The sequence below is a fragment of the Cordyceps javanica genome, chromosome 2 (assembly GCF_051103115.1).
Source record: "Cordyceps javanica chromosome 2, complete sequence".
In the NCBI taxonomy this organism is placed as follows: Eukaryota; Fungi; Ascomycota; class Sordariomycetes; order Hypocreales; family Cordycipitaceae; genus Cordyceps; species Cordyceps javanica.
In genome coordinates, this window is record NC_139296.1 from 1658029 (window position 1) to 1672102 (window position 14074).

At 55.4% G+C, this 14074-nt stretch overlaps 4 protein-coding genes and 1 non-coding gene across 5 annotated transcripts; 3 read left to right on the top strand and 2 right to left on the bottom strand.

The window, feature by feature from the left end:
- The first annotated feature begins 1378 nt into the window (after nt 1-1378).
- On the top strand, nt 1379-1461 carry V2A60_002999. Its single transcript has one exon. It is a non-coding gene; the product is annotated as a tRNA-Trp (tRNA).
- Nucleotides 1462-2089: 628 nt separating this feature from the next.
- V2A60_003000 (FAD-dependent oxidoreductase) lies at nt 2090-3615 on the top strand (the record flags this gene model as incomplete). The annotated part of the gene is made up of 2 exons (XM_083254343.1): nt 2090-3205; nt 3313-3615. The coding sequence occupies 2 exons, from the start codon at nt 2090-2092 to the stop codon at nt 3613-3615; spliced, it is 1419 nt and encodes a 472-aa protein (XP_083110469.1).
- A 340-nt stretch (nt 3616-3955) lies between these two features.
- V2A60_003001 (Alpha/Beta hydrolase protein) lies at nt 3956-5263 on the bottom strand (the record flags this gene model as incomplete). Its single annotated transcript, XM_083254344.1, has 1 exon — nt 3956-5263. One exon carries the CDS (start codon nt 5261-5263, stop codon nt 3956-3958), a length of 1308 nt encoding a protein of 435 aa, XP_083110470.1.
- Nucleotides 5264-6408: 1145 nt separating this feature from the next.
- On the bottom strand, nt 6409-7546 carry V2A60_003002 (protein kinase family protein; the record flags this gene model as incomplete). Its single annotated transcript, XM_083254345.1, has 2 exons — nt 6409-7335; nt 7406-7546. 2 exons carry the CDS (start codon nt 7544-7546, stop codon nt 6409-6411), a joined length of 1068 nt encoding a protein of 355 aa, XP_083110471.1.
- Nucleotides 7547-11370: 3824 nt separating this feature from the next.
- Nucleotides 11371-14031, top strand: V2A60_003003 (uncharacterized protein; the record flags this gene model as incomplete). Its single annotated transcript, XM_083254346.1, has 1 exon — nt 11371-14031. The coding sequence occupies one exon, from the start codon at nt 11371-11373 to the stop codon at nt 14029-14031; it is 2661 nt and encodes an 886-aa protein (XP_083110472.1).
- Between the last annotated feature and the right edge of the window lie 43 nt (nt 14032-14074).

Sequence of the window (14074 nt, forward strand, 5' to 3'; positions counted from 1 at the left end):
ATGATCACCTCGGAAGCCTGTCCGAGACATTGCAGTAATAGCTTTTTTTCCGTCCCAGGGCAGGGAAAGAAGGGGGGGTGTGACGGAAGTGCGCAACGACAGGCCCCTAACGCCGCCTGATACGGATCGATCTGCAACCGTGCGGCGAGTTGAGCAGCCGATCGGACGCAACACGTCATATGCAAGTTGGAGAGGAAGGCAATGGGCGTGTCTGCGACGAGCAGAGTGAGGTGCGGATGGCAAAATGTCGTGGTTTGCACCGCCCAAAGGCCCAGCCTTCGTGGGATGCAATAACTGCGCTGCCAAATGCAGTTACACAGCGGAAATGCGCCGAACAAATATACAGCTATCGGATGAGGGGTTGCTCGGCTGCGGAACGAGGGCAGTAGCCCGGAAACTATTCCGTAAACCGCGTGTGTAACCAGAAGGCCTTGGGAGCCCGGCGCCGTTGCCACCGCCATTTTACCAGTAGGGGGCGTTTCTTTGAGCTCCCTCTTTTCAGCCTTTCTTTAAGTGTACCGGGGGCTGCCATACTGCAGACAATGGCTCGACTTCCTTTGACGCAACTGGGCGTTGGTAAGAATATAACAAGGTGCATGGGTGTGGTGGCGGGTAGGAGCATACCTACAGTCGTCCGTAGCCGCCCTGTCTACTTTGAGCATGGGGAATCCCTGTCACCACCGCTTTCCCGGCAACACAGGATGCTCGTCCCGCTCCTTCTATTCGCCTCAGATGGAAGAGCTTGTGCAAGGGGATAGCCGCTTTACAGATTTGGACGTTGAGCATTGGCAAGCCAGGAAGGGCATCGGTACAGACCATGATTTGACGGGATGAAAGAATATCCCTCCAGAAGCATAACCAGTCCTGTCCAAGACTGGTGACGTAGTTTCCGTAATTCTCGGCACGTTATAGGCAGGGGCGTCTTTACAGATCAGTCATCACACATATGTACGGCTCGTAAATTGCTCCCAGTGCTGCAAGTCTCAAAAGGTCAGCATTTGGACGACGTCGTCAAACGGCGTCTTATTGGGTTATTATTGAAAACGTTGGCGTCACCATTTGATGCTCAGTCGTCCTCGAAGAACAAAATAAAATCAAGGGCTTTGCATACTCTCGCACCATGTACATTAGCAGCATGATCTGCAAAATCCCGTGGCGCGCTGCTGTGATGGGAGTGCTGGTTGTGGTTACGCAACATACTGTCTGCTTGGATGGCTGGCTGTCGACCTGATAGCTGCCCTGTATCAACTTTCTCAGCTGAGGTGTTTGATTAACACTGCTCTACTCGACGATTTTACGTCTTTTCTTTTCCCTCTCACGGCCTGAGGGCTTGTTGTGTCCCCATTCAAGCACACTTAACCGACCCCGAAGCCAAGCCGGACCCATGGCGCAACGGTAGCGCGTCAGATTCCAGTACCTGGAATTTCCTGAAGGTTAAGCGTTCGAATCGCTTTGGGTTCAATTCCCTACCTCCGGATCAATTTTTTTGTTGCGTGCGAGTGGGTGTCGTGTGCCCCGCGCTGGTGCCCCGCGGCGGAGGGGCAGCAATGATGACGGGGTCCAACTTCTAAGTAGAGCCACCACGGATCTTTCTTTTTTCTTTGTCTTGCCCTGTTGCAGACGTGTGTATGAGAAACGAACCCTGCGCATTCGTCTTTTGTTACTATTTCTTCTGTTGAAGTTCTGTCCGGGTATTCTATCGTAAGAAGCGGAGAAAAATGCTCGTGGGAGGTTTATGACACTGTCATATTGGCAAGTGGAAATGAGTCGTCTTCAGCCATGGCGCGCTTGCGTGGGTGCTTGCGTGGAGCTAACACTTGAGGTTGCTGGTCGCATTCACATCGTATTGGTACCTCTCCGGGGCTGAACGGGCTGGTTTGGGGTTTGTATGAGGCGATTATCTGCCCTCAGCTGATAGTTCGAAGTCGTTTGCGAAGAGTAACACAGTACAAATAAAAGATCACCGAGTTGTCATCCCATCACAAACGTCCCAGCACACCGAGCCTCAGTAGATATTCAGCTAACACGAAAAATCAGCGCTCCAAGCAAAACGACGTGTTCAGAGAGACCGGAGGAGGAAAAAAAAGTAATGACTGATCCCTTTCGCATCATCATTGTCGGCGCAGGGCCGGCCGGTCTCTCCGCCGCCCTCGCCATCGCCCAGCATCCCTCGTCCGCCGCCGCCGACACGCCGTCCTCGCGGCCTGTCCACATCACCATCCTGGAGCTGCGGCGCAGTGTGCAGACAATCGGCGGCGCCGTCAACATGACGCCGCTCGCGCTGCGCTACCTCGACGCCCTCGGCGCGGGGGCGCGCCTGCGACCCCGCGGCCACGCCGCCAGCGCCATCGAGCTCGTCGCGCACCGCACCGGGCGCCTGCTTGCCACGCTGTGGCCGGGCATCGACGCGCTCCGCGTGCGCCGCCAGGACGTTGTCGAGGCCTTGACCGAGACTGCCCTGCAGGGCACCGCCGCCAATGGCCACCCCGAGGCGCTGCAGATTGTGTACGGGGCCAGAGTCCAGCGACTGGAAGAGCGCGATGGTGACGGTGGCGTGCGAGTCACCTACATACAGGACAACGGCGGCGGCGACGACAACGACAACGACACCGGCGGCGTCGGCAGCGCTACTCTTGCCGAGGTGACCATTGACGCCGACCTCGTCCTTGGCTGTGACGGTATCCACTCCCTCGTGCGGCGGCAGCTCGTCGAGCCCGACCGCCCGGAGACGTATACGGGCAAATGCGTCGCGTACGGCTTTATTCCCGCGTCGGCGGCCGATGCGGCGCGCTGGACCCGGAGCGGCGGCAGCCAGCCGCTCGTGCGCCACACGACGCTCGTGCAGCGCGGAGCCGAGTCGCTGCTCTTAGCGCGCCATCAGCCGGCCGGCGCCCGGGAGAGCAGCCTGTACCTCGCCGCAGTGCTGCCCGTCCCGCAGCCGCCGCCGACGCTGGAACAGGACGCCTCCGCCGTCGCCGGCAACACCAGCGCCAGCCGTCGCGAAGGTTGGGCGGTGCGCGGCGCCGCCGACAAGCAGGGGCTGCGGCGTGCCATTGCCGACGTCTTTGCGGGCGGCGCCATCGACTGCCTCGGAGAGGTGCTGGCGCGGTGCGACGACTGGTTCCTCTACCCGGTGCACATGCTGCCGGAGGGAGGGGTATGGTCCAAGAGACGAGTGCTGCTTCTCGGGGACGCCGCTCACGCTGTGAGCTTCCACCCCCCCTCCTTTGTGTGTTTCCACTTGTCTTCTTTTTTCTTTCCGAAGGCATCATTGTCAGGGCAATGAACTGATCGAGGGTGTCCGTTTGGTAGATGCCGCCGCAGGGAGAGAGTACCGGCGTCGCCATCGAGGACGGCGTGCTGCTCGCGCACGTCCTGTCGCGGCGGGATACCGGGCGTAGTGTGCCGCAGATGCTGGCCGACTACGAGGCGTTGCGCCGGGCCGACGTTGAGGCGCTGCACAAGACGTCCATGACGCGGTGGAACGCGCCAGCGCCCGCTGGCTGGGTCGGTCAAGTCGTCACTGAGTGGATGGCGTGGCTCTTCGTGTCGTATCTCAACTGGACAAGCAATCACTTTGCACGCGATGTGCGTAAACTAGCTCTGCCGGAGTAAGCTGGCAGCTTTGTAACTATGGACTGCTTTCGGTTCGTTTTCCCACCTGACGATATTCTTCCCCTTTAACCTTGTTAGCACTGCATGATGGTATGATTGTCTGGTACATATTTTTTTGTGCTATTGAAATCGGAAACTCCAATCATGGCCGTCCCTGCGCCGCTATTAATTAATGCAACAATTCTATGTATGCTGAATGATGCTCATAACAAACCGTGTAGCGTATATACAAAAAAGACCCTGAAACGCCATGCTTGCCAACGTGAAGACAGTCCCTAGCTCGACATTTCGACGAAAGCAGGAAAAGAAGAAACCAAATCAAGAGATAGTTCGGGCTCGGCTATTCAGCAGAGCGGGAGCGCTTGAAGTAAGCCGAGGGGCGGAGGCGAAGTCGCTTGGTGGGCAGCGAGAGCATTGAATCATTATCAGTGTCATGAAATTGGCCAAGCCAATTCGCGATGGCAAGAGTTGCCTCGGTGTATTCGGTGGCCACGCTGTCCTTGACGGCGGCCATGGGTAGGGGCTTATCCCAGGCATGCTTCTCCTGGCTGACAACGCGAAGTGTTAAGGTATTGTCTGGGCAGGCACGAACGCGCTTGGCAAAGCGTAGACCCTCCTGGAGCAGCATGTCATACTCGCAGAGGCATAGATGCATGGGTGGCAGCTTAGCCAGAGTGACGTCATCGATGAGACCGGGGGATAGACGCCAGTCGGTGCACTCCTTTCGGGGAATCTCAGGATAGACGTAGGAGACGTCAATCAGGTCTGTGAGACCGGATGAGAGCGTGAGATCGGGGCGATGGCAAGTGCTGCGCTTCTCAGGTCGCGTAAATGTCCAGTCGAGAACAGGGTAGAAAAGGGCGAGGCCAGCGATGTTGGGCACAGGCAGAGGCAGTTTGTAGTCCCACCGCTGAGGCTCCTGCAGCACGATCCAACTGCTCAACGCGTTTGAAGCACCGGCAGAGAAGCCCGAGAGAATGATGCGATTGGGATCGAAGCCAAACTCGTCAGCACGAGCAGCAATCTGGAGAATGGAATCGACGCAATCTTCTATGGGAGTAGGAAATGGGTGGCCTGGAGCGAGTCTGTAGTTGACAGAAAAGACGACAGCGTCAATGGCCGTCATAACGGCGGCAGCCCAGCGGCTATCGTCGGTACCGGTGCCGAGGATCCAGCCACCTCCGTGGAAGTTGATCACGGCGGCACGAGGTCCGAGGGCAATGCGTGGTGGTGTCCAGATATCGACCTTGATCTTGTCCTTGCCAGAGGACGTGGATAGGGTAGAGTCGAGCCAGACACAGCCCGTGGGCACAGGTGCGGCAGGGACGGTTCGATTGGAGAGACTAAAGGCAAAACCGGCTGCTGAGCGAATGGCGTGTGCTCTCATGGAAATGTACCATCGCGAGTTGGTGGCGAGAGGGTTGACATAGTCGACCCTGTCAGCCTCGACCACGTCAGGGACCTTTTCCAAGTGGTCATAATTGTCGGAGGTTCTGAGCTGGACAGTGGTCGGCTCGATGATCGTCGGTATTTGTTCATGCACAGCCTGTGTGGCCTTGCCTCCCTTGTTGTGTGGTTTGGACTCTAGAATGATGGCGTTTTCGTTGGGAGCATCACCAGCGACGTCGGAGGTGGGCAGGAACGGCATAGCGTGGGGGAGCCAGGGGTGGTGGTGGACGGGAAAGGGAGAGAGAGAGAAGGGTTGGCTGGTTGGCTGGCTCGCCAGGGGAGTCGCGTGCAAGTGGCAGCAGAAATGTAAAGCGCAGAATTGACGATGAAAGAATGACGGAGGTGAGTATGTATGACGATCTGTGTTAATGGGAGGGATTATGAGGTGTTGGGAGCAGAAAAGGGCGGCGCTCCAGGAGTTGGCAACGCCTCATCGTACTCGTACCAAGGCAAGGCCACGCTGGAGGGCTTTTTGGGCCAAACTTGAGTGGTGGGTGCGAGGCTGTGGGCTGATGACGTCTGCAGGTTGGTGGATAAAAGTGGCAATGGTGGAATCGAGCAGATCGTGCCTTGTGGTGGGTTGGCAAGTTGGCTTGGTGTAATAAGTAGTACGGATGACGGAGTACTGGAATGTCAAGTGGCTGTTGGCATCCAAGACGGTACCAGACACTCGGCGGGAGAAATGTGAGACAGGTTGCATGCAACGATGAGGCATCGACTGAGGCATCGCAGATTTGACTGGTGCTGGTGCCGCGACTCGCAACTACTGGGCAGTAAGTAAGTAGCACTCGCGACCTTAGTACACTCGTTCCTGCCAATGTTGGAGCGCCACCAGCTGGCCTCTGTACTGGTAAGTAATGGCTGGGGCACTCGGAGGGAGCGAAGGCTGGGGGAGCGATTGTGGGTGATGGCGTGCCCGGCCGTCGCCTCAGCGCTCACTCAGCGATAAGCATTGTTCCAGGGCAGCTGCCAGATTGCCAGGGCAATTGTTGGCTCCGTGGCTCCTATAAATAACAAGTTTGACCCACTGAAAGATGCCCAGAAGAACAAGACCCCCACACCAACATTCAGTCCAAACGCCCTCAGCGGGCCGAGCACCCTTCACCCCCATTTCCCGGGCAGGCAGCATATGCTCTGCTCCCCGACGCTTCGTTCCAGATGGTGAAGCTGGGAAGAGTGCAGGAGTGCGGCTTGTATTTGCGGTGGCACACCAATTTTTCGCACACGATGTACAATGTTCGGTATGCTTTGTTGGGTGACGTGCTGATTTTGGATTGAAAAGTAAAGATCAGGAGAATCGGTCTAATGACACGCAAAGAGAAGGAACGGGAGAGTCGCATAATGCTAGGAACACTTTGAACCACTTTTTGCACTACCAGTATATCCATTCAAAGCCTGCACCACAGCTTGGGCAGTAGCAAGCCTACCGTGCCAACAGTCTTCTATAACGCTGCCGTATTGGACGGAGCACGTCTCGGGAAACTCGGCTGCTTGAAAGCGACGTTCAACCTCCGCATCTAGTAGATCGATGTAGGGCTCACTGCCGGTCATGATCAAGTACAGTACCGATCCAAGAGCGAAAATGTCGTCGGCCTCGGTAGGTACGTAGCCCCTCCCCCATGGCCCTGCCTGATACCTTGGTCCCGGAGCACCTGTTTCTGTAGGACTCCCGGGAAAGATGCTACCAGCAAAATCGCAGATACATAGATCCAAGCTATCATTCAAAAGAAAATTCCGGGGAGCGACGTCGGCGTGGATTACTTGCTTGTCATGAAGGCTCGCCAACGCTCGAGCTGCCTGGGTCGCCCACTTTCTACGAGTCTCGAGGTCAGCAGCTTTATTGTCCCTGAAGTATGTAGCCAGATCTCCGTTGGACTGATATTCAAGGGTCAGCGTGCAGGACTGGGCATCCCAGCCCAGAAATTTGGGGACCGTCGGCGTGTCATCACCGTCGCCACTACTAATACCCAGGCGTTGATAAACCTCGGCTTCGCGAGCCACGGCCGCGCGATTCATGTGTTCTTCGGTCGCGTTGAGGGGATTTTGTAGAGGCGTCTTCACGACTGCATCGCCCGAGGGCAGTCGTTCTACCAGCGCGGTGGTTCCCAGACCGATCAAGTCTCCCTTGCGGAGGTAGTAGACCTGCCCGGCATGCTCTTTTGTAGCAGGTATCTGAAATCTGGCATCGGGCCAGTGGGGGTAGTGTTCTCGTTCCCATTCACCGTAGACGGGAATATACTCGAGAAAGGGAGGCGGGGGTGTTGGATGCCGCTGGTACAGAGATTACGTTAGTAGGATGCTAGTAGAGCAGCTACGAACAGCTATTTCGCGGTATGCTAACCTCGATTTCGTCTTGTTGCTCAATATCATCGGCGCCAGAGGCTTTGGGACGAAGCAGGCGCATGACTATTAACGACGCAGCTTTTGCCCAATGTCGCAGCATAGCGATGACATTCTGGAATATTGGCGTAAAGATCAACATGGCGCATCCGAAATGAAACGAAGCGTGCTTCTACGGGAAGGAGCCGGGAGATTGGGTTTGATGCGCAGGTTTTCCCGATTCGTGATCGGCGCGTCGTCATTCTGATACATAATAAATTACGGTTACAGGTGTAACTTCTCCTTAGTATGAAGGGCGAGCCGCGACGCTACCCTATAAGCAAGAATGGCACCCGCATCGCGGCGCCAATGGGCGCAAAACAGTTGTTCCACTGCAAAGACGAGCGGACAGGGTTGGTCAAACTTGAGTAGGTCGCTCCGAACCTCTTTGTGTCGTATAATGAAGGAATAGCTTTTCTGCTACACAAACACCCATTGGTGACAGTGACAGTCCAGTCACGGGATCCAACAAACCCAGCTGTGCCAAGTCACGATAGATTGGAATCGTCAACCAAATTGTGGCTACGCTGCCCATACAAATTTGTATGGGCAACACCGTAACGGTGTACATTGAATACCAGGTGAATATAGAAAGATCCTACTTACAACAATGTATCACTATCATAATCTCTAATTCATTCTCTGTCGACTCCACAAGAGCCCGATAGCGGCTTAGATCACTCTACATTATGAACTCCATCTTAAGGTCACGCATGATTTATATATCGTAGTTTCCTCGTATTTCGCGTCTTACGAGCTCTCTTCGAAGTCGGTCGCATATCGTATACGGGATTATCGCCAGCCTCAATAGATTTTTTGTCTTTAGCTTTAACGGCTGCCGATAAACGCTAATAGGCTCGCCGGCCTTGAAAGGGCCTTTACAAGGCCAATCGATATCGTGGAGCGGCAGTAATAGCTTTGAAAATACGTATATAGTAACAGTTCAGTAGATTTGGAGAAGACAAGTATGCAGTGGGCGCACGACCTGCGATTTTGGTGTAAATCACTTCTGGCACTGCTAAGCCACGCCCAGCCACTACTTCATTCGTTGACAATTTTGGTGCTTGTGGTTGACAAATCGGACAGGCTGAGAGCCAATATCCTATGGCAACGAACGCTGTTAATACTCACCAATTACGCTACTTAAATCAGAAGCACAATTGTCGCACTTTCTGTGGTTGTGAAAGTGGATTGGAAGTGTGTTGTTGTACTGAGTAGTTGCGCTATTAGTTGCCACCTTCGTATTCGTTTTCCCTCGGGCGGGAATTGTCGTCTTGTTATCACCGGCCGCAGCCGTCTCGTTCAAAGCTCGCTGGTGATGGAATCTATGACTGCCAATAATTCTGCAAGAGCTTGAGGTACGGGCCACAACGTGTCATGCCGTGCATCAGCCACAATCCGTACCTGGACGCTCTCACCCACATCTGACGTCGTTGATGACGGTGACCCTGGGCGTATCGAGCGCCAGGGCGCGCCAGTGCCAGTGTCAGTGCCAGCGCAAGTGCCAGCGCCAGCGCATCCAGCTACCACACCACGGTCTCTCTCATCGCGATGCCGTGTCGACGACGTTGCAGGCTCAAGGTTGTAACAATAAGAAGTCGTTTCACAATGGCGGGTCGCAACTTTTAAGGGTGGAAACAATGTCACCTTGCTGCCCAAGGCTCTCTCCTCTCTCTACAGTAAGGACGTCAGATTCCCGATATCCCGATGATGCCGTCACTTATATGGCCCAACCCTGCATTGGAGTCGCGACTGGGCGCTAGGTCATGCGCCGAAATTTCGTCTGTTCCAGTTTTACGAGGTTGAGTGTTGTCGAGCAAACTATCGACAATAGTACGCGTATGCATGGGCAGCCAGGCAGGCCTCCGACCCATGTGCGCGTATTGCTGGCCTTTGGAGGCCGGCTTGCCAATTGAGCCTCAGAATCTCAGGTCGCACATCAGTACTCCGTACCTCGGGCCCCATACCCATGACTGCTTTGATTAAGCATAGTAAGCAACACCCGCCCGCAAATTTGGTGCTGGAGGCTGCTAGTGGGTGCTTCGGCTGCTTCGGGCGCTAGAAGAAGTCAAGGAAGGTCGCTTTACAGAGACGGACAGATTGACCGTTCTGCCGAAAGAAAGCATCTGACCAAAGCAAGTAGGGGTCATTGGATCGGGAAAATAGAGAGGTCAGTCTAAGGACATGGTGTACAGATTCGGAAGTGAGGGACGGGGACGCCGGAAACAGTCTTTCAAGGTAAGTAACTAATGGCCTATTAGTAGACTAGTTAACAAGTTAAGTACTTACTCACCTAGGCTGGACCCGGGAACTCACCTACTTAGGCTGGACCCGGGACTGGTGTGGGATCCGGAGCGCGAAACAGCGACCCGATGCTCCATGTCGCGGACTTTGACGGAAGCCTACTCTAGGCCCGGCTCCGTGGACGGTTCAGCTGGTTGCCACGTGAGCGAGAAGAAGAAGAAGAAGAAGAAGAAGAAGAAAATAAAACGGAGGAAAATGTGACGCTGTTTGGACATGGGATAGAATCAACAAGGTATGCCGTTTTTTTTTTTGGTGATGCCAGACAAATGCTGATAAGGCAGAGAGAGGTAAGTGCCTACTAAGCAGTGGGTAAGAATTAGGTAGGAACTTGACAACGTCAGCCCCCGAGTCTACAAACTTTAGGTATCTTCCTACCAGGCCCGCACGGTTTGCTTGGTCATCAAGGGCCAGCCTTACAAACAAGCTTTCTGTCTTCCGTCGGTAGGGGACCAGCACTAGTTCCAAACTGATAAATTTTATAATTCATTCTAAGTGATTAGTTAAGTGAGCAGGTACCATAACTATAGAGTGGCATGCTGAGGAATTCCCTGGTAAAAGCTCGCGGCACTTGGCAGGCCAAAGGCAGCCTCTGCAACCCCCCCCCCCCCCCGGTGTGGTTACGCCTCCCGGTAGGTCCGGAAGCTGCCGCACTACTGACTACCACCTACTTGGGTACGAAAGGCCGAGCGAGCGCTGGAGATTGGTTGTGGGAGAAACGCCGCCGAGCGCCGCCGAGCACCACTCGTAAGGCTCGTCTCGTGATGAAGAAACACTGGCCAATGAAAAGAGATTTTCTTTTGCTTTCGTCATAATGTCCAACCTCGCGACGAAGGGAAAAAAAAAAAAAAAAAGACCGACATCCCATACTCTTCTCGTACTTTCCTCTAACCTCCCCATCTCCGCCCCGCCGCCCGCCGGACAGCTAGCCGTCTTGGACACCTGAATAAAACTTTGGAAAACCCCTCGTCACTGTCTATCCAAATTTCGTCTTGCTCATTTCTCGTTTTTCATCTCTTGCATCATCTTATCATCTTCCACTTACCATATATGATCCCATCGACACTAGACAGTACACCGATGCCAATCCAAGGCCAAGACTAGCCAAGGCCAACGCCCCTGTCTTGTCCACACAATATCCCGCCCGTGTCAGAGCCGGACCCTCTGCTCCTCTCTGCTTTTCCCCTCTGCTTTCGCCCCTCCAGGCTCAAATTTCCTACCCCGCCAACCCGCCACAGGTCTCCCCCCCCCCCCTCCCTCGCCCTCGGCCGGCCTGCATATACATGCTAAAAGGTACTATACGGTCGGTACCTAGGTAGCCACATACCTATTTCGCTGTGCCAAGACGACATTATTACATCAACGATCTACGCTGCCCGCCGCCGCAGCCTTTGCCCTCGTCGCAGTCTCCGTCACCGTCCCGTCAACTTGACCTGTTTTTTTCCTGCGTTTCACCACTGCTCGCCTCGTTCCTGAAATTGAGGCGTCTTTTTTACTGTAGGGCTCTTAGCTCCCGTCCGGCTCTTCATCACTTTTTCTGCCCACGCCCGGACTTTTCTCTCTCCTCGACCTCTCTTTCCTTCTCCCCCCTCCCCATCTCTCCTTCTACATCAAGCTGTCTGCATCATGACCGACAGCAACAGCAACGCCAATTCCGGCGTCACCAGCCCCGTGTCCTCTGCTTTTGGCATGCACAAGGGTGGCAATGGCAGTCCTCGAACCAGCACCAGCGCTCGCCAGAGCATGGTCATTCCAAGCTCCGACAAGCTGAGCCTCGATTCTTTGACCCTCGACAAGAGACACCAGGACCTCCGCGACGAGGTCCGCGCCCAGTCGCCCTCCCGCACCGCCGTCCACTCCGAGGCCACCCGCAGAATCCTCGCCGGCCTTGATGGCGGCTCCGAATTCAGCAAAACGTCGGGCTCGGGTCGCTCCAGCATGGATAGCGTCCGCAGCACCTCCAGCGCCGACTGGCCTACCCATCCTTGGGAGCTCAACACCATCAGCCAGCTCGCCTCCCTTCCTATGGGCACCGAAGTCAACTTCAGAGCCCGTATTCACACTCAGCGCCAACTTTCCAAGGCCCTCGACTTTCTCCTGCTCCGTGACCAGACCCAGTCCGTCCAGGGCCTGCTCACCCGCGACAACATGGACATGGTCAGCTGGGTACAAAAGCTTCACCCAGAATCTTTGATCCAGGTCCACGGTACTCTCAAGTCGCCTCCCGAACCTGTTCGTTCCGCCACTATCCAAAATGTCGAAGTCGAGATCCAGGCCCTGCACCTCGTCACCGCCGCCCAGAATGCTCCTTTCAGCAACTATAAGCCCCCAGAGTCTCTGCGCAACCGCATGTCAGCTCGCATCCTCGACTTGAGACACCCAGCGAACCATGCTCTCTTCCGCATCCGCTCCATGGTCACCTCCAAGTTCAGGGAAACCCTCGAGGGCCAGGGTTTCGTTGAAATTAACACTCCCAAGCTGCAGCCTGCCGCCACCGAAAGTGGTGCTGCCGTGTTCAAGGTGAATTACTTTGGCCGCAACGCCTTTCTGGCCCAAAGCCCCCAACTGGCCAAACAAATGGCCGTGTCTGGTGACTTTGGACGTGTCTTTGAAGTCGGCCCGGTCTTCCGTGCCGAAAACTCCAATACCCATCGTCACTTGACAGAATACACGGGGCTAGACATCGAAATGGCCATCGAGCACGACTACCACGAGGTCATCGACGTTCTCGACGAATTCCTCAAGTCTGTTTTTAAAGCCGTCTATTCCATGCCCGAAGTTGCTGTCGTGCAAAAGCGCTGGCCGAGCAAGGAATTCAAATATCTCGATGAGACCTTGGTACTAGACTTCCGTGAAGGTATCAAAATGCTCCGCGATGACGGACGCAATGTCGAGGAAGAGGATCTGTCTACCCCCGACGAGATGCGTCTCGGTGAACTGGTTCGCGAGAAATACGGCACTGACTACTACATTCTCGACAAATTCCCTGCCAATGCACGTCCCTTCTATACTCACAAAGACCCGGAAGACCCTCTCTGGACCAACTCATTTGACATATTCATTCGTGGTCAAGAAATCTGCTCCGGTGGCCAGCGTATCCATGATGCCCAGGAACTCCGAACCAACTTGGCTGCGGCCGGCATTACCGAGGACGGCATGGAAGACTACCTCGCCGCTTTCGACCTCGGCGCCCCGCCTCATGCCGGCGCCGGTCTTGGCCTGGAGAGAATCGTGGCATGGATGCTCGAGTTAGGCGATGTACGCTACGCATCTCTGTTCCACCGTGATCCCAAGTCTCTTCCCGAGCGCAAACAAACCTCGCTACCCCACCCCGATGCCGACACCACCAAGACGCTGGCCGAGCCGCCCTCTGTCGAGAAGCTGATTGCCAACTACGGTGATGCTTCCAATACGTCATGGCTCGATGAGAGATTCATCATCTGGAGACACAGCACTGGGGCAGCTATCGGTTATGTAAGGCAAGGCAAATTTGCCATGGTCACCGGAGATCCTCTTTGCGACGCCTCCCAATATCGGGCCATAACCACCGACTTCATCAAATACGCCACGACAGAATTACATCTCGTCCCCATATGGATGCTTGTATCGTACGATGTGCAAAAGATTCTTGGCCGCGACATGGGCTGGCGCACACTGTCTTGCACCGAGGAGCAGCGCGTCAACGCTGACAAGATTGCCGCCGCCAACGACGGCCCCAAGGCTCGTCGCGTAGAGCGCGAAGGCGTCAAGATTCACGAGGTCAAGGCCGACGAGGACTTTATCCGCCGCGCGGACCCCGCCATCGAGGCTTGGAAGGGTAATCGCAAGGGCAAGCAGGTCCACTTGACCGAAGTCCGGCCGTGGATCGACAAGGAGCACCGCCGCTACTTCGCCGCCGAGAAGGACGGCCAAGTACAGGCCATGGTAGTCCTCGCCAAGCTGTCACCCAAGCATGGCTGGCAGGTCAAGTGGGCGCTCGACTTCCCCGGCGCCGTCAACGGTGCCATCGAGGTGCTCATCGGCTTCGCCCTCTCGAGCGTCTCAGGTCAGGTCACCTTTGGCGCTGGCGTCTCCCAGAAGCTCACCGCTGGTGAGCACCTCCACGGCATCCGCGCCCGCTTCCTCGCCACCACATATAGCTCCATTGTCGAAAGCCTTGGCCTCCGCCGCAAGGCTTCGTTCCGCAGCAAGTTTGGCGCCCTCGGCGAGTCGGTCTACATTTGCTACCCCAAGCACGGAGTCGGCCTGCGCGACCTGCGCGAAATTGTCAAGTTCTTCCAAGACTAAAAAAAAACAAGAATCCAGGCGAAAAGCACATATGCTGAGAGAT